Source organism: Halichoeres trimaculatus, unplaced genomic scaffold (assembly GCF_033239565.1).
Source record: "Halichoeres trimaculatus isolate MK-OKI-2021-1 unplaced genomic scaffold, fHalTri1.1 fHalTri1_scaffold_19, whole genome shotgun sequence".
Classification (NCBI taxonomy): domain Eukaryota; kingdom Metazoa; phylum Chordata; class Actinopteri; order Labriformes; family Labridae; genus Halichoeres; species Halichoeres trimaculatus.
The window spans coordinates 22,350,068-22,372,926 of NW_027437197.1; the positions used below are offsets into that span (position 1 = coordinate 22,350,068).

General features: G+C 39.3%; 2 protein-coding genes across 2 annotated transcripts in view; both read left to right on the top strand.

Moving 5' to 3' along the window:
• LOC141808782 (glucosylceramide transporter ABCA12-like) overlaps positions 1–3,889 on the top strand; it is a 57,110-nt gene extending 53,221 nt beyond the window's left edge. Inside the window, exons 38-42 of the mRNA XM_074695492.1 lie at positions 25–128; positions 1,321–1,413; positions 1,627–1,732; positions 2,466–2,603; positions 3,058–3,889. Of these exons, the coding sequence (XP_074551593.1) occupies positions 25–128; positions 1,321–1,413; positions 1,627–1,732; positions 2,466–2,603; positions 3,058–3,171 (555 nt within the window). The 3' untranslated portion in view covers positions 3,172–3,889. The remainder of the gene's footprint in view (positions 1–24; positions 129–1,320; positions 1,414–1,626; positions 1,733–2,465; positions 2,604–3,057) is intronic.
• An 869-nt stretch (positions 3,890–4,758) lies between these two features.
• The window catches only part of bard1 (BRCA1 associated RING domain 1), a 39,708-nt gene continuing 21,607 nt past the window's right edge, over positions 4,759–22,859 (top strand). Inside the window, exons 1-6 of the mRNA XM_074694135.1 lie at positions 4,759–4,925; positions 5,207–5,263; positions 7,132–7,280; positions 7,704–8,758; positions 12,790–12,870; positions 14,534–14,706. Coding sequence (XP_074550236.1) covers positions 4,834–4,925; positions 5,207–5,263; positions 7,132–7,280; positions 7,704–8,758; positions 12,790–12,870; positions 14,534–14,706 — 1,607 coding nt within the window. The 5' untranslated portion in view covers positions 4,759–4,833. The remainder of the gene's footprint in view (positions 4,926–5,206; positions 5,264–7,131; positions 7,281–7,703; positions 8,759–12,789; positions 12,871–14,533; positions 14,707–22,859) is intronic.

The window sequence follows — 22,859 nt, forward strand, 5'->3', positions numbered from 1 at the left end:
AATCCTCCTTTTCCATGTGTGCAGGACGAACCGAGCTCTGGCATGGACCCCCACACTAAGCGTCACCTGTGGAAGATTCTCTCTGAGGAGGTCAAAGGAAAATGTGCTGTGGTGCTCACCTCTCACAGGTTAGAAGACGATGGAGCTGCTGTTGTTATTTTCAATAATTACCCAAAAATACTGATAATTTTTGGCTTGGAATGTGATGATACACTTCCACTCACCAGGTTGGGTTAACAGTGTGTGGTTTTAGGCTGTTAATATCTGTATTTTAAAGCTCTTGAGGAGAATTCATCTTAGTTAGATTCCATTTCAGATGCTCTTATTGAGTCGTTTCACTAATTCTACCTAGGTTTCTTCATTTCTTGTTTTGACAAGAAGCATGCTTTTATTTTGAAAGGGTATTCCTGCTAGACTCTTAAGTTGTGGGAGAAAACGTAAACAGCTAAAACAACCTTTAATGACAGAAATTAATTGTATGCAAAGTATGCTTGCTGTAGGGGCCAGTCCTTATCTTCATATGTGGCTTTTTGCTTAAGCAGCTCTTGCTGCACATGCAGCATCCCCCGATGAGTGCAAGATGGGCAAGGACCCACTTTTCGCTGCTTGCAGTTTTAATTAAAGCAAATGTCTGGACATAGTTGTCTGGTTCCTTTCACTATGAACCGGGTCTCAGACTCAGCAGTCAGTGTGCTCTTTTGGTTTGGGAGGGTTTTTAGATTTATTTACACAAGTTTACATCCTGGTCTGTCACAGTCTGGGAAGTGTCCACGGATAAGGAATAATGCAGTCGTGAGCATCGAGTGACAGTTGTGTGTTTACATTCCTCTCTGGGGTGCTGGATGCTGGATTTCTGCACTGAAAACGTCTATCCACCTAGTATCTGCTGATCTCTTCTATACCCTCAATGCTTTTTCACAAAGCTGAAAGCCTTTTACCATCCTTCAAAGTGATGATGTTAAGTTTAAAATGCGTATTTTGGTGGTGAACTCCCTCACGTTGCTTAACAAACCATTATACTCTGCAGTGCTTCTGCAGTCAAGATGTGCGCGCTCCACTGTTGTTGATGAACAAATAATCCGCCTTTAGAGACAGCACCAAAAGCTGTTACTTTCTTTTACTATGCATATGTGGGAAACACCACTATTATGCTGTTAAAATAAGAGATGAAATAATGTCTAACATAAGGGTATGGCTCATTAAAACATTATTTCCGTGAGATGACAGTTAAGAAAATGTTAAGTCTGAATAATGTCTAATTGCTGTGCATGTAACTTCATTTTGACCTTCTTTCTTCTCGTCCTTGTTTCCGTATCTCAGCATGGAGGAGTGTGAGGCGCTGTGCAGCCGCCTTGCCATCATGGTGAAAGGTCAGTTCCGTTGCCTGGGCTCCCTGCAGCACATTAAGAACAGGTTAGTGACCTCTGCTCATCCTCCAATCCTGCCATTACTGCTCTCTCCACCCCACCTCCGCAGCTCTCAATCACCCTCATGTGCTCCTTTGTGCAAGCAAATGCTCACTTTTTACTTCTAAGAACAGTGTTTCCACCCCCCTCTTCACCTTCACCCCCCACTCCAAGACATGTAATAACACAATTCTTTGTTCCTAACGTCTCCTTTGTGCAGGTTCGGCAGCGGGTTCACCGTGAAGATGTACTTGGCTGAGGCCTCCTGCGATGTAGAGGCAATCACTGGCCTCATGCAGCGCAGATTCCCCAGCACTTATCTCAAGGTGAGCTTTGCCAGACATTGAAAGTCTTGAGGAGTGCTTGGTAGAAACCACTTTAAAAAAAACCTCAGGTGTCGTTTATACAGCGTGAGAGTGTGGAGGGACGTTAAGGCAGGTTTTTACTGCTCTTAAACTACATTACCTTGTTGCTAACCAGCCTTTTAACAACATTAGAATGTCTTGTTTATCCGTTTAATGTTAGCCAAACATGCTAACAGATTTTACAATATTACTCCCTTAAAAGCATTGTTGCAACAGCAGATTTTTTACACTTCTAGCAGACTTTGGGCCAGATAAGCACTGATTTGGAGGAATATAACTCCAAATTTCTCTCTGGTCGGTTTATTAAAGGATTTTCTCCCTGCTGCAGTAAGAAAACAAGCTCGCTGCGGGTGATGAGAAGACTAAAACAGCAAAGTTGTTGACCTGATTGAAATAAAAACACATACAAACAAACAAAATTACAAAATAATGCTGAAAATAAGAAAGGAGGGATATCAGAGTTATGAGAGAATTTTATTTTTTCATCTAAATATTATTAATGTGTTATTGAGCTCATGCTGTTCACATCATTTTAAGCCAGAGCAAGCTGGGAGTTTAGTTTCTTTGCTCGTGTAAAGTTTTACCAGCTCAGTTTGAACAGCTTTTCATTGAGTTTCACAGAATTTTGGTTCCATGGAGAGGCTATTTCTAAATATTAAAACCTTCTACTTGTGCATTCCCTCTCAATCCACAGGACCAGCACTCCAATATGGTGGAGTATCACGTCCCAGTCGCTCCAGGAGGGGTGGCTGACATCTTCGACCAGCTGGAGTCCAACAAGAATACTCTGCGGATCAAACACTTCTCTGTGAGCCAGACCACACTGGATGAGGTGAGAGAAAGAGATAAACAAACAGAGGAAGGGGGTCGAGGAGAGGGGGGTCTGGTGTGGAGGGGTTTTATATGGGAGGGAACAGACCAGTGAGGGACAGGACAGAGAAAGAGGACCCTGGATGATAGAAGAAGAGAGGGGGGGCAATGGGAGAATGCTGAGTAAGAGTGAAAAGTGGGCTGAGAAAGTTTAAAGAAGCAGAGGGAAACTGACAGAGGGTATGCCAGAGGGAAAATAAATGGAGTATGAGTTAGGGAAAGAATCCATGAGCTTTTTATGCAGCCAGTGCTGATATTCTTCAACCACTCTGCCCTTCTGGGGCTCTGGGATTGGAAGATACCACAGGCCAAATAAAGGGAGGGGGAGCTGACAGGCAGACTAACTGCAACAACTCAAACAGGATGTATTTCCCTTTTGGATTAACTTTTAAATCAAACTTGTATCATCTTTACAGGTCTTCATCAACTTTGCCATGGAAAAGAACGACACGGAAAGCCTACCAGTTGACTACCCGCTCGATGGCTCTGATGTAGACAGTCTGGACTCCTTCAACTCTGTGAAAACATAATGCTGACTGCCATCTTTTCTTTGTCGTTTCTTCTATGTCCACTGTGAAAAAAAAAATCCCACAGTGCTTGTTTATACCAGCCTACCCTCAGATACCCTTGATAGTGGGAAAAAAAGAGCTGAAACTATTCATGTTTGAGGAGTACAGGTTATTTCCCTTAAGCCTCCTGACTGATCGCATATGAAGGATAACCTAGCAGAAGAACAAACACATGTTTGCATGAAAGCACAGATGGAAAGAGATGATGAACTGAAGCTTTACATTTATAGACATTTGCTTTATTACAGGTCACACACCTGTTTACCTTTTATTCTATAGCTCATGTTATTTATGAAGGATGAAATGAAATGTATAGGCTATTAATTTCTCCCTGTGGTTTGGGTACTGTTCACTATGAGAATATGATACTATAGCTACACACAAAAGGACAATCTTTTTTTTTTTGTTTTCTCAAGGTCATTCGACTTTGATATTTTACAGGAACAACGAGGCACTCAAATGCTTAATCTAAAGCAATTCTTAGGAGTTTTTTTCTAATTATTCTAATGTACCTGTAAATGTCGTCCTTACATGATATTGGAAAGAAGAATAGGTATAGTCATATTCCAAAAAATATCCTCACTTTGCACTTTCTCCCAACTTATTAACGATTGCTCCAAGGGCAAACCTTGTGTTTAGAATTTTAAGAATATATAGTGGACTCTTTCTTTCTTTTGGACCCCTCCAAGATGGCCTTGAATGTATAAAGGCTTTTTATATTATTCTAATAAAGGTTATTTTTTCAAAAGCAATTCTGATCCTCTGTACTTGTTTTCATGTGTTTGAGCAATAGAATGCATTCAAGATTTAAGAATGTATGCTTGATGTTAGAGTCCTGCTGAAGAGAACGGAGAAGAACTATGCTTTGGGTAAGATTAAATTAAATTTTTTAAAAAAAGAACATGTGCTACTTTTCCTTTGAGACAAATTGTAATACTGCACATAAGCTACGCAGATGAGTGTTATTTGATGGTCTAGGGTGGAGGTCACACTATGACATTAAACCTTCCAAAGCATGAATAAATTGACCTTCACACTGTTTGATTTATGCATTGACTAAATTCAGTTGATGATGCTTGCATAATGCATTTCTTTAATGTGAAATAAATCAATCTTGAAAAATTAATAATGACACATCTCATGTGGGAATAAATTACTTTTAACATTAGTGTCAACATTATAAATGTTAATACAGATGATCTCAGACAAAAGCGTTTGGTAATTACGACATTTATTAATTATATTTCAAACTTGAATTTTTGACGATTGTATATCACACAACAGATGTAGCTACATAAGCAAATCAAAGTGATACAAACAATACAAAACGTTATCTGCTTTATAAAATCAATAAATCCATTGTTTTTTATTTATGCATTAATAATTATGAACTTAAGACATGTAAGTTTTGTTTGCGTTGATTTTTTTATGAATTTCATACCGAAAGTTTTAAAACTTGTGCTGCGGGGGCGGGCCTTATCTGCGTCATCGCCAAACATCACTGTTTACTTCCGTATACCTTTGGCGGGAAATGCAACAAACCAGGAAGTAAACCCGGATTGTTTTGCGGCACACGTTTTTGGGCAGACAAGAGGGAAAGGGAAATATTTTCCTCTTTTGAGAATGGATAACGACACTCCCGTGGAGACAACAGACTGGGAGAACACTAAAAGGGCGTTGGCAAACTTTCGGCGACTTCTGATCTGCTCAAAATGGTAAATTTGAGTCTTGAAGTTACTATTTTAGTGAACACAAATGTGTTTTTCTTCGTACAAGCTCGTGAAAGCCCAGTAATATGAAAGACAGAATATAGAATCATACGTGAAGGACAATAACACATAGTAGAGATGATGATGAGGAATAGGCTGTTGATTTTCAGATGCTCTGGTACTTGTATCTTTCAGGGGTGTCACTGTGTGAATACACAGCTCCATCGATCAATACTAGCTGTATCCTGTCCTAACCGTGCTGATGAATGTTTCATTTCTTTTTCCAGCTCCAATTTAATGAGGGAACCTGTGTGTCTGGGGATGTGCGAGCATATGCTTTGCAGGTAATTTAGCCCCAGCTGAATGTTTTTTTTTTCCTGCATGCAGAAAACAATAGAATGGATTAATTGTAAACACAGCTAATGCTTATTTAGCTCCATTGGCTTCAGCTGTACCACTGCCAGGTTTCTAGTTTTGTCCATTCTGTTTTGTTTACAGGAAATTGAGCCTGTTTTTCCTCACAACACACTTTTTTTTCTGCTATTACAAATGAATATGTCCCCATTAATGTCTTCTGTGCCTTATGGGAGTTGAGGATGGGCCGTACAGTTAGATTTCTTACACAGATGAAATTGAAGGGAGGAACTAATAGAAGATCAACTAATCCATAGAAATGGTTTAGTAAATGCCTGAGTACTTATAGGTGACAATTTAAACGGAGGTTATAAAGAGTCATGGGGATATCTGAGTCAAAGTTTACTTTTTACTTATTTATAGGCCTGTCAGGATAACAAATTTTGCTAGACGATAATTTTCCAAAATATTATTGCTGATAAACGATATTATTGTCAATATTATTTTGATTTTTTTTTCTATTTTTTTTTATTGATGTAATTATGATAAATGGGATAACAAAGTGAGTACACCATATCAAAAGCAAGAAACTTTAATTTCTTAAGAGTATTTAACTGTAATTAAAAGGTCAGGATCTTTTAAATAAAATAAATTAAACAAAAAATATAATAAATTTAGCAAACAAGAAAGAGAAAAAATACAATGAAAATGAAATGGACTCTTTTAGAAAAAAAATACATGTCAATGAAAATAATTAATACTAATCAAAAACAATTAAACATAGACCCTGTCTCTAAAGAAAAACGAAACTCCAAACAAAACAAAACAATAAAAACTATAGCCTAAATAAAAGGGAGTTTATACAGTTCTGAATTGTTTGTAACATGTACTTTTTCCCAGCCAATCCGTACTATCTGTCAAACATTTTGATTATTTCTGGCTTTCAACCGTATTGAAGGGCTGCATTTCTTTGGCACTGTAGCTGTCTTTGAGCGCCCACCATTTGGTGCTTTTATTTCTATTTACTTTGCAGACCAAAAGTCTCAGTAAGAGCAGATTGTCAAAGAACAAGGCTTCTTCTTCTTCGTTGCCACTATTTTCAAACAAATGCGACATATCAGCTCATTGGTGTTCATGAGATCACACTTTGTTCATTCTGATAAAAAACAAAATATTCCCACACTGGGACTGCGGCAGGCGGCTTAAGAACCGTATCTTTCGTGCCATCACTCACATTAGCGTGTGTTTCCTCCTTACCCCTCAGGACGCTCGCTTCAGCTCTCTCTGTGTGTAAGCGGGAGCAGCCCCGTCCTCACCCCAAAGATCGCATTTTTGACAGATGCTCACCCCGCTATAAATCTGCTATAGAACCTATGCACCATGATGTTAGGAAAGATAGAAGTAGTGAGCCATCTTCTCATTCAGCCTCTTTGGTGGAAAGAGGGGAGGAAAACAAACATTCATGCACGTGTCAGTTTATCGAGGCTGGCAAACTTACCGGGGACGTTTTTATTTATCATTCCGTTAATTGATTTATTGATTATCATGACAGGCCTACTTATTTACCTGTAGAAGGGTAATTCTGCAATCACTTTTACTACAAATCTCTTTTTCTGTGTGTATGATTTATTTAGATATTTTTCAACATCACAGTTTCTTTTTAAATGCATGGTTTAGGTCATCACATGTCACGTGTCATGGTGCGGATATATGTCCCTGACATAAATCCAAGCCTCAAGTTATTCCTTGTCTCCACGACTGACTGGTGTTAATGTGCTAATCAATAAGCTCATTGTATTTCTCCTTACCGACCTGTGAGCTAACCTGACTTCTAATCTAAGCTTTGTTTATTGCTCAGGTCCTGTGCGGGCCCCCGGGCGGGAGATGGCTGCGTGGTGTGTCACAGTCCTGCGTGGGTGAAGGACATCCAAATCAACAGGCAGCTTAGCAGCATCGTGGAGCTCTTCTGTGATTTGGAGTCCTTGCTTGGTCCCACTGAACAACCAGGTACACAGAAACCATTAAGAAGAAGCGTGAAAGAATAATTAACAATCCCCACTCTCATCTGACTGCCCACACCCTCTGCTATTGATTGGTGACCGAAAACATTTGACACTTTCTCTGCCAATCTAACCCCTAAATGACAGCATTAGTAGCTTGATTGTGTGGTTTATTATCTTCATTGCCCTTCCAGCATCCTGGTAATGACAGTAATTATGCTCTGCAATTAACCATGGTGATGTTTGGGAGTAGATCTCAGCTTTCACAAAGAGCTACGGGGTACTTTCTGAAGCCTGTAGGGAAAATTAAACAAATCTGCAGATTTATAAAGATTATTACACACACAAAAAGTCTATTTCACAGTCATTTAAAGGGGAAAAAAGGATATTCAGAATGGAAACTAAAAAGTTTCTGTGCTTCTTGTTGCAGACTTGTCGCTCACTGAGGTCCCCACACAACCAGAGAGTCCTGTATTAAAACACAAGAAGAATTTCAAGATCTGGTTCAGCCCCCGCAGCAGGAAGGTACGCTGCATGGCGGAGAAGCCTGCAGAGGTCACCATACCTGCAAGCCAGTCTTCTAAAGAACCAGGTCCAGCACAGCCAGGCTCTGTTTCTGCTCGAGGTCAGGACCTGTCAGTTTTCAATTTCACTTCATCCTCCCAAGATTCGGGCTCTGGCTGCTCAGAAACAGGATGCAAAAATGAAAACTTGAATAAAAAAAAGAGGTCAGCCAAGAGAAATGCTGCCAGCAGGAAGATGTCAGCGCAGGTCACTCCAAGGACCACACGGAAACAGTCCAAACAGAAGATGAAGAAAAGCAGGCTGGAGGCTATAAACCAGCAGTGGGGAATCACAGAGAAGGGAGATGGCCTGGAGGAGAAGGAGCAGCCATGTGCTGAAGGAGCAAGGAGGTCCAGTAAGAGGGTTTCCTTCTTAAGCCCCCCTTTCACATCTGAAGAGCCTCAGACTGAAGTGCCAAAGCTGAGCGCTGAGGAACTAAGCCCCAACAGAAGCACCGCGGGGACAAGTCTCTCTGAAGTCTCCGCCGCTGTGCCCACTGAACAATTCCAGCCTTGTCAGAGCACGCAGGATGATGACAAACTGCCTGCTCACGACCCCGTCCCAGCTGGTAGTCCTGAGACGCAGGACCACACATCCACCCCGCAGCATTCCACAAAACGATCCAGAGAGGAGGAGAAGGCGGCCACGCCAGAGAGCACCCCGAAGAGGCCTCGAGCTTCTCCAGGCAGGGGCAGAAAATCACAGATGTCTCCCGCTGTCCTAAACCCTCCATCCTTTACCAGCCCCAGGTGTGATAGGAGCATCAAAAAATCACCACGACAGAAGAGAAGTGACAGCCCCTCTCACCCCGCTGCTGCTGGCAGAAAGTCTCCATGTGCAGGACGGCTCAGTCCAGGGAGCCCGCCGTTTATGAAGAGGAATCACAAAGGAGAGACCCTGCTGCATCTGGCTGCTATAAAGGTACTCTAACATTTCACCTCTGAGTTTCTCCGTCTATTCAGCTTATGAGGCACATAACAGGTATTTAAACATGAACAGAAATAAAACAGGTTTAAATAAAGTTATATTAGATAAATCCCACCATTCCACAATCTGAATAAAATATAGAGCAGCGTGTGAAGTTATCTCTGTTTGACTATTAAATGAAGAGCTCTGATACTTTCCCTTAGCTTGGTTTCATTATCTTCAGACAGAAGTTGCAGACGCACGCCTTTTTAAAGAAAATCTTCTTAAAAGAAATGTTTTTTTATTTGGCTTCACACTGAAGTACTGTTCCATAATTGAAGAGAAGATACAAGATAATCTCCCTCAGATAATCTTTGAGTTGGATTCTGTAACTGAGCTTCAATATTTAATCCACAGTTATAGAGTAATTCTTTTCATTACAAATCTGTTCTCTAGAAAACAGAAAGCCTCGTGACATGTTTATGTCTTAAAACTCAATCATCTTGATTAAACAAAAGGAGGAGGAAATAAAGAGAAACTGAATTATTCATGAGTTTTATGCTGATGTGTACACACATACATGGACCCATGTGCATTTATCTGTTCATTCTTTATTTATGAATTTATTTGGATCCTTATGAGTCACTGCCGGGGTAACGACTGCTCTTCCTGGAGGTATTTCACTTTCATTTCACCAACGACCCTGACAGCAACTATCTACCATAAGCAGAGCTAAATTGAATCCCCCATTAATCCACTGCTGGGGTTGTGATTCATGTTAGTGTTTTAGATTCACTCCCCACACAATTATACAATCATACATTAGCCTAGATATCTTTTATTTCACTGTGGTTTATGTGTTCAGAAAAACCTGAATTCACCAAAACATGTAATTCTTACTCTTATCTCTGTATTTAAAAAAGGGGAATGTGGAATTAATACTGGCATCTGATTGGGTAAGTATCAGTATACACAGATAGCAAAGCCATGGTATTGGTATGGGGCTATCAAAAAGCCTAAATATATGTTATTATACTTTATGAGACAATTTTTATCGTCACAACAAATTTTAATTTAGGCAGCATAAGGATTCAAACATCCCCTGGTTGGTTAGTTTGTTCTGGTTTTGTTTCGGTCTACGACATCAAGAAGTCTTTGGATCTGAACTCCTAAATTCCACTGCACGTGCCGCGCAGTTGAGCGCCATGGTCTGGCTCCGATTGTCAAACCCCACTGGAAGCAGCATGTGAATAGCGATATCACACGATCACCATCCACTCCCATAACTTGTGATTAGGGATGCACGATATTGGATTTTTGCCAATATCCGATATGCCGATATATCGGAACCCCTTTTGGCCGATACCTATACCGATACCGATACCGATAATCACAAGTTTGTTTGTTTTTTTCACTGTAAAGAAAGCTAAGTCTATCCTGTACTGGCATTTATATGTTACTCTTATTGTGACGGTCTTATGTGTTTAAGAAACACACATAAAACAAGACAAAAAACATTTGATTTGACCATAAATGAGAAATGTATTATTTTTTTCAAACTCAAGACATTCAGTATTGAAATACAGAAAAATAATTTCTTTAGATCACATGAACTTTATATGTACAATGCATTTTTAAACATAACCAAGTTGCATTTGATTATTTTGGAGCTACTGTAACAACCTGGTGACAGACACAGAGCTCTGCAGTGCAAATAAATGAAGTGCTACATTTTATTTAAGGAGCTTATTTTTCAGATGGAAAAAAATAATAATGCTAACTGAATAGCACATTATCGGCTGTGCATATCGGCAGAAATTTTCATATCTGCCGATACCGATAAACGTGTTTTTAAGCTTTTATCTGCCGATACCGATATTGTGCCGATAATATCGTGCATCCCTACTTGTGATATGTCAGTCCATACCTTATCCTTTCTGTCTGTATCCTTATAAAAAGGATATTTAGGATCATACAGAATGTTGAACTTCTCTACTTCCAAGATCAGCTTCTCTTCATCCATGGTGTCCTGTTGCGTCTGGGACCCTCTGACCGACTGTTTACCTTTTGCATGTGCCTCCAGATGTGATGTATTTATAACATTTTGGGGGAAATTTACGTTCGGGAGTTTGTGTGCTGTGTTTTATTTTGAATCTTTCGGGTACTTCAAACAGTGACTTCCTGCCTAATGCTTTCTTACCTACAGTGAATTTACGAGGTTTGGAAGCCGCCGCGCAGAAAATAGACCTGAAGCATATTTCTTGCACCTGGACTTGGCGTGCCTGAAAGATTACAATTAGGGATGTCCCGCTCATGTTTTTTTTGCTCCCGATCCGATTCCGATTTTTTTATTTTGAGTATCTGCCGATCCCGATATTTTCCGATCCGATCTTTCAGCCATGCATTAAGAAAAAAAATCCTACAAGTTGTCCTTTGAGTTTTTTTTATGTGATTTAAATGAAAGTATCATTCTAGCCAACATGGATATAGCTTTTTTTTCTCCACTTAGTGCAGCATTGGATCAACAAAATCAAAACAAGCTTCTCAGTGGTGCACCACAAGATTACCTTGTATGTGTGTGACAACAAGGTTGCAATTTCTTGTTTGCAATTTTGTTGTACTTGTTATAATGACAAATAAAGTTCTATTCTAAAATGAATGATGATGTGCTATTATACACATTTTAATTAAAAACAAGAACTAACGCCCCAGGCTTTTTCTGATTCCCTCTCCCCCGATCTCCGATCATTAAAAAATGCCCCGATCAGCCCCGATTCCGATCGCATAATCGGATTGGAATCGGGACATCCCTAATTACAGTGGAAGCTACGTGCTCCGCAGTACGTTTCAAGGGTGCGTGCAGAATTTATGGGTAAGACAACATGAGTTACAAATCTTAGTTTGTTGAACTTTTTGAATCAGGGCTGTGCAGCTTTTTAGACCATAGGTCCTTTTTGATCAGCTGGACATTTCAGTGTGTCCCCAAGGTCTGCTGAGCAGACATAGCATGATTTTAGTATGTAAGTAAACGTGGCTGTAAAAAGGTGAAAGATATGGTCAGTTAATAAAACTGATAAATATAAATTGGCGTAACCAGTGATTCTCATAAAATATCTAATATGTAGAAATGAAATATTTAAAATATACATTTAGATTATACTTCATAACATCTTATTACATTAGTGCTCTTGCAGTGTGTAGAGGATGAATTATTTAATACCTATTATGCTTTTATGTTTACACCATTTAATGAATCATTAGGGGGCTGATTCTTTAACTAGTTAGACATTTTAGAAATGTCATAAAATACTACGACACCAACAAAAGTGCAAACTACACATTAAAAAAACAAACACGGCACTCTCTGACAAGCATCTTTAGGTAATATTTTTGTGATTTGACTCTGTATAAAGGGTAATTTATTGCTCTCATATTAATTTGAGCTGATTATCAGCTGTATACAGGTAAGAGAACATTTGCTTGGGATCTAGAGTTACCAGTTTACTGTTAATTAAAAAAAACAAGAACCTTTTTTAAATTAAATCTTTGCTTTAATGTTAGATAATTGCTTCTAAAAATTTGTAATACAGCAGATTTGGTGTTTTATTTAAATAAAAAAAACTAATTCTGAGATAATTATCTTGTTCCCATTAACAAACAATGTGACCTTATATACTTCAAAGAAAAGCAAAACAGTCTACAATGAAAACTTGTCTCCTGAGTATTTTTCATTATATTTTGTGCCTCAAATTGTGAAATAACAAAACGTTCTTGTTACTTTTCCTCCCTCCACCAAAGATATGAGATCTCAGACGATCCGATCGTAATGTTCTGGTCTGTTGAGAATAAAAGGGTCTTGCAGTAATCCTTGTAAACACAGAAGTAATCCCCCCCTGAATCCCAGACAAGGTAATCAATGACCCATTGTGGAGTGTGATTAATAAACAGCGGGCCTTTGGTACACTGGGATCAGTGGCTGTGTTTGAAGGGTTGGGTTTGCACGTCTGCAGCTCTGACCTTAGCTTTGCTCTCTTTGGGTCCTGCAGGGAGATGTAGAGGCTGTCAGGGAGCTGCTGGACCAGGGCTCTGACCCGAACCTGAAGGATAACGCTGGGTGGACACCTCTGGTAAGACTCTTACAACAAGCAGAACGTCCTGTGGATATATTTGGCTGGTGGAGAAACTCTGAGCTGAGAGATTTCATGTACAAAGCTGCAACTCTTTTATTAAACTGTTTATTGAAAGTTTTGCATTTTCTCTCAATTACATAACATATCACTCTTGTCCTATATACACAGATTCTTTACAGTTCCTGAGAGAAAAAGCTGCTTTCTCAGTGTTACCTCTCTCAGATAAACCAACATGCATGTTTAATCCCTCCTGAGTCAGAAACCATATTGTACCGTAACGCTTCTATGTTATGCATTTCTCAGCTGCCTGCAGATGACAAACTGGAAATTCCTTCAGTGCTTCCTGAGCCATTCTTCTTCCTCTGGGAATAGGTGGAATAGTGTTTGTTGTTCTCTTATTGCAGCACTTCACAGAGCTTCTGTCTGTCAAGATGCTCGACTCAAACTCGAGTTTTCAATTTCAGCTTTGACAGTTAGTATATGATCTTACATTGCCCTCAATAAGCATGAGGCATGACATCTTTATGTTTGACAGTTTATATGTGTACATGAGGAAGAGAGAGCTGTCCAGCTTGACATGCTCCACTCAAACAGACCCACAAGGGATATGTGTGTTTTTTTAGTCCTGCTTCTATAAGGCGGCAGTTTTCTTTTGTTCTTCTTTTTCTTATTCATTCCACTGGTAGTATAAGGTTTAAAACACATGAAGAGTTTTCCTTTTTTATGTCTTTTCAATCTTAGATGTTAAGTTTTAATAGTTTGGGGTTTTTTTCAAAGATATTGGTTAGCAGACTGAACTTGTCTCTGCTGTTAGCATGCAGCACATGGCATTAATAAGGGTGGTGATCCCCAATAGACCCATGATACAATATCACAATACACAAAGTGAAATTTTTTTCTAACTTTAAACTTTTGATACAGCATCAAGTACAGCAATACCATATCTTCCCATATTGCATACTCTAAATTGACTGTACTATTGCAGAGACAGTATTCTCAAGTGTGACTTTTTTGTACTACCTTAATAAGGTGGTAGTGGGATGGCACTTGATAAGCTTTTAGTCACATATGAATCCTATGCGTGCGCTGCAAAAGCTGAAATCAAAGCGAAGGGTCTCATTTCTAATAAAAATGGACTTATTAGACTTAATATGAGCCACATTCACCTCATGAGTCAGGAAAAAAATCACATTTTAAGATATTAAAAGAGAAAAATTATGTCTGAATGGCTTGTAAAGAGTGAAAACATCCACCAAGGGGTAAGAAAAGAAATTGCCTTTCAAGTTCCAGGAAATAAGAAAAAATAATTAAATCTTGAAATTAAAAAAAAGGTTTATTTTACAGATTATTATTTTTTCCTTTACAAGCAATTTAAGCTTCATTTATTTTTTTTTAAATATTTTTTAAGACATTTTTAGGACTCTGGTGAATGTGGCTCATATTAAGTCTAAGAGACCCACACACCTTTATAAGCGCTGCTTTCGACTCTTAACTTGCAGTGCTTCATATTTTTTAAATTCCCCATGAAAGAATTTCACTTTTCATAAACATAAATGACAAAAGTGAAGAATTTCTTTTTTTTTTTTTTTTGGCATAGCAGTGAGAAAGAACAGATCAAGCTGACCAAACTGACCCCGAGCCGTCCCGCTTTCTCTTCCAGCATGAAGCATGTAACCTGGGTCACCTGGCAGTCGTGGAGGTGTTACTCTCAAGCGGAGCCCTGTTGAATACGCCTGGCTATGAAAATGACTCTCCGCTCCATGATGCTGTGAGAAACGGACATGCAGCCATCGTCAAGCTATTATTGCAGCACGGAGCCTCCCAGAGCGTACTGTGAGTTCCTTCCGTCACATTTCTACACCTTTAAACTGGCGTTTATCCAGTCTGTCACAACAATGATAAAGTGCTGCAGATAGAGTTCACTTTGATAGAGAGTTGCTCATGTCAGAGTAATCACATTTTGACCTACTACAAGGTCATGGTCAGACGTGTACATGTGGGCGTAATGGGAAAAGAGCTGCTTCTGAACAGGTAATTAGCTGCACAGATGGTGGGCTTTGCTGTGTAGGTGCCCACCTTTTGTAAAGATCTTCAAGGGCTGAGCAGGAACTCTGACCTAAAACATGGTTCTCTGATACAGTGTTTCACAAAGCATTTTTTTTTTTTTACACCAATGTGCCTTCATTTAATTTTATACCTAGCACACAGGTAAGTTGAGAATAATAATGTGATGTAGTAGCTTATGTTAACTACATGGAACAGCTGGTTTCTTCCAACAAAACCAAGTGGTCCTTGAGCAGGTTTCAAATGAGCTCTATATTTTGGGGAGTAAGACAGAGGTATTATGCTTTCTAATGTTTTAAACAAAGTTGCAAATCGTCAAACTGCTACTTTGTGGTGGAAATGTCTGTAAAATTCTCAGAATGGTCACTTAAAAAAAATTGTATGTGATCTTAATGAATAAATTAACTTGCTGAAATGATGAGGTCACCATATAAGGATCTCTTTAGTGGTTGAGGACACGTTAAAGGGGCGGGCTTGAAACACCGAGGTCAGCCCATTGCTCCACTCCTCGATAGAAGGTATCAACGTCTATCAACAGATGCTTTTCAGCTTCATTGGTTGCAGGTAGAGACTAGACCAAATCCTTTAGTTACAGGAAGTAGAAGGCTTATTCTCATTCAAAATTAATATTTTAAAGTGAAAAATCACCTCTGCAATGTCAAAATAAGCCAAATTTAAGAAAAATTTCAAGTGCAAAGAGGAGCCACAATAAGAGTGAAAACAGTATATGTTAAACATGAAGCTCTAATCTTCATAAAAACGCAATTGCTATCTGTTAAACATGAAGAGGAGACCAAAACAACATTAAAGGCACCACAACCATTATTGGTTAACTGATGTTTCTCAGTGTGCACTTGGAAACAGCTAGGTATGGGTACCGAATTAGGTACTTTTTTAGGTACTGACCGAATTCCATCTGTAGTAGGTACCATGCTTTCTAAATGCTTTCTTGTGACTGAGCATGAGAGGGAGAGTAGGTGGTTTTCCATGCTGGACATGAACACAGCATTGCAAGTTTATATACTGAGAAACAAATATGTTGAAGTAATAAACTTTGAGATTTTATTATCAAGAAAATTATTTTTAATTTCCACAGTAACACAAAAATGTACCGAAAGTTGGTACCATTAAATACGGATACCAACTGCCAGGTACTAGGTATTGGTACTGTATTAATTCAGTTGTAAAAGGTACCTATCCCTAGAAACAGCACAGCAGCAAGGTCAAACATCCTTAAAGGAACCAGACTGAACCTCAGGCTGAACCAAGATAGCTGAATTTTCTTCCTGCCTTTATGGCCATGTTCACACTGCAGTTAAAAAAAACCTAATTCTGACCTTTTTTTTTTGTTTGCTCAAATGTGACTCAAACCTGCTTTGTTTCTGACAGTGTGAACAGCACAGTCACATTGAATCTGACATCTTTGAGTCAGATTCAAGTCGCTTTCAAATATGGTACTGAATTGGATACATTTCAGAATTTTTTTGTTGGTGACTGCTGTCTGAACAGCTAGGTCACATTTTATGTGGCTTTGACGTCTTTCTGAAGAATCACATGGCACAGTTTTAGGCTGCACCCTCCGATCCAGTTGGTGGCGGTAACGCACCAATAAGTTGGTTTGCCAACCGCTAACAAACCCAAAACCACAGGAGTTCTGCGCCACTGACAAAAAAGAGAAGTGAAAGTCATGCTTAAAATCCTTTTTATAACTGTTTTTATAACTATGTTTCTTTCCGTAAACATAGTTCTGTGCTTGTGAATGTTCATCTGGGCATGTGGGCCAGTCCAGGGTGTGAGCTGTACCATCCCAGTCCGCAGAGGGGCCACATTTAAAAAAGCTATTTAAATAGCCAAACAAAAAATAAGATTTTAGCAATAAATTGGAATTAACCATCAAGGCTTGAAATGTGATCATGTGCAGTGCCAAAGTCCAGCGTTGAAAGTCATAAACAAACCCAAGGACAAATCCAGTACAGTAGTGCTTTTATTATCATGCCTTTTAAACAGTCGTTAAAGATGTTGATGGTCGTACGGAGTGTGTGAGTGCAGTAGTTTGTTGCACTGTTTTGGTTAACTGCACTGACGAGGTCTCAAAAATATATAAAAAATGATAAGAAGACATATCAAAACAACTTTAACTGAATCAGACATCTGTAGAAGAGAAACCAAGCATTCAAAGAGAGTTCAAATTTCTGGCATGGCCATTGTATTTCTTTGTGTTACATCATAGAGGTGCTATCTGGACCACTGCTTATTTTCCACTTGTTCAATTACTCCCCAGGTGCTTGTTTTCCTCCCACTGTAGCAGGCATTCAGCCTCTCTAGTACCAAGAACAGGTCCATGTTAGTGCAGTAAGTCGATAGACAGAAAATCTACTGATGCTGATTAGTCGTTGGTCAATGCATTGATGCTGTGTCAGCAATTCGTGCAGGCAAGGTCTTTAATGAGGGAGAGGAGGATGCTGGTTAATCATCAAGATCGATAGAGGAGTTGATCAGGGTCGGTTTGTTGGTCAGGAGGCGCTCACTTTGCGATCATCTTATACTTACCATCCTCTCGTCTCCTCCCTCCTTCATCTCGCTTTATTTGTCTCATGACTTTGATGGGTCCCGATTGCCCGCTCTTACATTTCATCTCTTCTCTACAAGGGGGGAAAAAGAGGCAGTGGTTTGGACTGTCTGTCTGTCAGAGAGCTGCAAGATGAATGCAATCCTTGCCCCTGCCTCCCCACTTCCCTCTAACCTTCCCCCACGCACACACATATATGCATACTCAGACGAAAAGCAAACCAAGGCATCTGCCAATGCAATCCCTAATGGAATGATTGGCACACAGCTTAGGGTCTGCTGCTTTTTCAGGCTTTCATTGTTCCTCTGTGTACATTTGTGTGTGCACATTAAGTTTGAATAATTGGACTGTGTGTCTTTCAGCGACAGTGAGTCCATTTTCACGTGTATACAGCTCAGAGGGGCTTGCTATTAGAAACACCAAGGGGAGTCTTTTAACAGTCAAATTTTTATGTGAATGCTAATATATAAAACAGCCCACGATTCCCTGCTATCTCCAAAACAACAGGTTTAAGCATTTTCAGAAGAGCTGCACAGCATGCACAGCAGGGCGCCCAACCATAAGTCTTATGCCTGCAAGCGAAAATATCAGCACATTTGAACAGCCCAGGTGATCCCTGCAAGGTGTTACTAGACAGAAAATGTAAAATGACTTTTTTTAATACTTTATTTAATGCTACTACTTGTTTTACATGTTTTCTTGATTGAACAAGCTAAATTCATGTCCATATAGGAAGGAATCCAATTTGTGTTAATAGAAAAAACTGGCCCACTCCTAACAACTACATCAAGCCTGAAGCTCTGAATCCATAAGGACATTAATTAACATTTCGTGTGAGCTTGTACCGACATGTCGATGCCAATAAACTGGATGGAAAAAAATCAAAGGAAAACAAGTAATGACAGCTTTCAAATGTTTGTGATCAATGATAACAGCATTTTTCCAGTCATACAAATATTCATTTGTGAACTGGAAACAAAATGAAAAATGAACAAGACAAAACACAAGCTATAAGATAGATATATTTAATACACTTGATTCGTAGGGTTTATTTTCAGCAAGATAAGAATGTTTTAATCAAAAATGGAGCCAATGCCAGAGTGCAAAAAATGCAAACCCTTTAGCATTCACTTGAGCATTATACCAAAAACCCACAGGAGCAGGATTAGATATGTTTACAGTGTCTTAATCTATCAGATATCAGATGAAATGATTAGTGGTGTGCCTCAGGGCTCAATCTTTGAGCCACTATGACTTACGACTTTTAGGTACTGCATCACCCCTAATGCCCTATGTAGGCCTAGTCAATAAAACCAAAAAGATATCTATATTACTAAATAACTTTTCCTTGATAGAAATATGAGACATGGTTGATAGAATTTTAATAGAATTCAATCATTTGTGTTTTGACAAATGTGTGATTAGCTAATCATATCTGGGAGGAGAAGATTCAAATGTAATCATTTAATGCTCACAGAGTGATTTATCAAACCAGAAACTGTTGGCAGTCACTGTTCTTGCGTCTATATTTAGTGCATTTTAAAGGCAGGTGCAAACTCATACAGTGTTACAAACAGCGTGAAGTTGCATGAAAGATGATGGAGAGAGAGAATCTTCTGTTGGACTGTTGTCTCTCCAACGCCATTTCTGAGCTTTGATTTTTTTAACTGGGGCTTCATGTTTTCGCCGGCTCTCTGGAGAGCACAGGAGATGAACCTCCCTCTTCATCTGCCAGTGGCACTGCCACTGAATGACTGTTGCCAGGGCATTGACGATCAATGTCAGCCCAGACACAGCACCGACCAGCTGCTTCATTCGCCCAACAATGACCCGAGTGTTGCAGCAGAGGGCGTGTGCCTTATTGGATACAGCTATCACCTGCTGTGCAGCAGCCTGTGACCCATACGTCTGATTACTCCACCTCCATGGCTTCAAACTTCATTTTTGTTTATGACTCAGCTCTCCCAAACTCTCCATGGTGACAGCAGGTAGCAAGCGCTAAACCTTCATTTAAAGAGGGCGGTTTTCCCCCAATATCAACTGCCCACGCAGTCTTTGTAGATAACCTGCAACACGCCCACTAATAACAAAGTAAAGTAGATGTTCCTGTTTTATCTAAAGTAGTTGTATAATGTTCTACAGTACATCCGTCATGTTCAACCTCTGACAAAAAAAATAAACCAAGTCAGAAATAACCTTATGACGTTTTTACGACTCACTCATGAGCATTTAGGCTTGACAAAATAGTTATTTGATTTATAGCATGATGGATATCAATCAACTGATATAAAACAATGATCCCGATAGGGTTCTTTCTCGTCTCACCCAGCCCTAGTCCCATTTCTACTTCCATGCAGATGATGTTTTTTTTTTTTTTTTTTGCTCTGATCAAACACCGTATCAGTTTCTCAGTCACTTACAAGCTGCTTTTAGATACTTTTCAAGAAACCTTTTAATATTTTATATATATCATATGATATTGCAAACTCAAAGCCAAAGCGACATAACCTGCTATTATCAGTTCTATTCTGCCCAAGGTAAAGTGTTTTTTTTTCTTGTAATTGTCTGGATGTTGGTAATTTGATGTCTCTTAAGTTTCATAATTAACAGCTCATAAAGCAGTAGACATTTATCTCAGAAACGTGTCATGTTTTATTTATGCTTTGAAAAGAAGGCCAGTTGCTCCTACTTATATGGCTCTTCGTGTCTGCCATGATGTTTAATGTCTATAATAGAGCTTTGAGATCCTCCACAAACCTGGAGTCTCCCACTCATCCCTGTTGCTTGTACGCTTGAGTTGTTGAGCATGCACTGTCCACCTGAAGGCTACATAATTCGGATGCTCTTTTTTATATGGCAATTCTGAACTTGCCGCCCTCTTTATATAGTTCAATTCATTTGAAAAATGCTGGAAGCGATAGTCGCACTGAAACACATTTATAAGACTTATTTTTGCTGTCTGTTTCCAAAGAACGTCTTGAAATGAGGGAAACAATATTTGGTGTGGTGCTGTTAAAACCAGGAATCAGCTGCAGGAGGATTTGACTTTGAGGAGGCTGGTTTCTCTGTATCTTTTTAAGGTGTACTGAAGGCACTGGAGGAAGATGTAGCTGGATGGTGATTTTGTGCCCATGGCTTTTGCATATGAACAGGGATGTATTAATCTATATATTGTAAAAGTTATATATTTTGTGCCTAGAACTTTGTTAGAATGTGCAGCTGCTGGTTTTGGAGAGGACAGGAAACTAACAAAAGAGATGTTTAATCTTCGAGTTATGACTTCATGAATTTACAGACTTTAAAGATGCTATGAGGAGGATCTGTTTTATTTGGATTGCCTCGCCATCTTCTGGCCTGGAGTCTCAAGTACACTGTCGTAAAGGTGCGACTTTAAACCAGGAGTGTGTTTGTTTTGGAACTAATTTTCTTTGATCAAGTCAACTTTTTACTGGATACAACACAAAAAGGTAAAGTATTTATTAGTATAGTTACATAGCCTGGAACGTGACAACAAGAAAATGTAAGTTCTTACCATATGTTGGTAGCTGGCTAAATGTAGCACTGCTAGCAGCCTGGTGCTACGCTGTATCCGTAGGCTAACGTGAGAACAAGTGAACTGTCAGTACAGTAGTTTAGAAGCCATCCAAAACACAGATCTCTCTTCTCACTACTAAACTTCGTCAGCCGGCGTGATGTTGTCATAGAGACTTGGTAAATCAATCTGGTTTTGCTCGACCTGATCGTGGAGCTACCATAGACTGCATATAGAGCGGACAGCGTGGCTTCGCTGTTTAACATTGTACAATTTTGAAGCTGAACAACCCCCATCAGAGGTGCCGCCATTGGCAGCTGCTGTGTAGCCAGAGTAGAGGCTATGAGGGACTCAGAGAGAGACTCTGAGTTAAGCTAGGTGACAAAAAAAATATATATATATATATATTTTTTTCCAAGAGTCTAATCACTTCTTGGCTCTACCTCCCGACATATTTTACAGTCCTCAAAAAAATACACAAGAGAGCCAAATAATATCTCCAAATCACCACAACAATTGGATGTAAGAAACATTTCTACTAGGTGTAATAATTTTTTTAAGTTTGACTACAGTCCATCTAGAATGGATGTGGCGATGGATTTTGTTTAACCTATACTGCAGTCAACCACCAGGGGGAGCAGTTTTTGTGGCGACTCGACTTTGAGCCAAGTAAGATGACATCCATTTTCTACAGTTTATAGAAGCTACAAAGAAGCTATAAAGTAGCTATATATGGATTATATGTATATGGGTTATAAAATAAAATAATATGAAGGCATATTTCTAGAAGGGAGACTTTTTCAAGATCACTTTCAAACTCCTCACAGCCCCTTTAAAAATAAAAAAGATGTATTTTTTTTAACTCATCCAGCTTGATTATTAAATCTAAGATTGATGGATAATTAGGGATGCGTACCACATTAGGTACTTTGATGGGTACTGACTGAATGTAGTTCTGAGTACCAATTCAAGCAACATCAAACAGTACCATGTTTCGGTGCCTAAACTCATCCTTGTGACTGTGAGGGAGTTGAAGAGTTGGCGAGTTTCCATGCTGGACATGAACACAGCATTACAAGTTAATATATTGAGGAATGAATGTGTTAAACTGAAAAACTTTGAGATTTCATTATCAAACAAATAAATCTTTTTTGCCACATGAACACAAACGAAAGTACCAAAAATTGGTGCAGATTGCCAGGCATCTGTAACGTATCGTTTCAAATGTAAAAGGTACCATCACTATAAACAACGATGATGTTTTGTCGAGCTACATTGCTCTGTTTTCTAGTTTAGCTGAAAGTTAGTTGGGAGTCAGTATGTCCATCATTGTGCTTTATAGCACCGCTTCAAATCACTGGCCAACAAAACTACACCCATGCTTCATACACTCTATGGTTTTCACCTTTAAGTGGATGGATTCAATTATCTCTTTCCTTTAGTCTTTAAAATGTGCTCTCTGAACCACCAGGGTGAAGAGTGTCATCATCTCGCCATTAAAAGTGTACTCATCCATAAGACGCAGCACATTTATCCCATTTGAGTCGATCTCAGGATCACGCTGTGCTCTCAATAATTTGTGATACACAGCCTGACGTCAGAGAAGAGCACCTGCACTACCAAAACAAAAACTCCACCGAGTTAAATGGAGGCGTGGGGTGAGTCATGTAATGCTTCATCTACCATTAGCTGTAACACTCAGCTGCTCCCACCATCAGGACGAATCAAGAGCGGATTGTTAAGGAAGGAAATATAACTAACGATGCTTTTGATTAAAAATGCATCGAGGCCTCACCCATTGCCTCATCAGCTGCCTGCCAC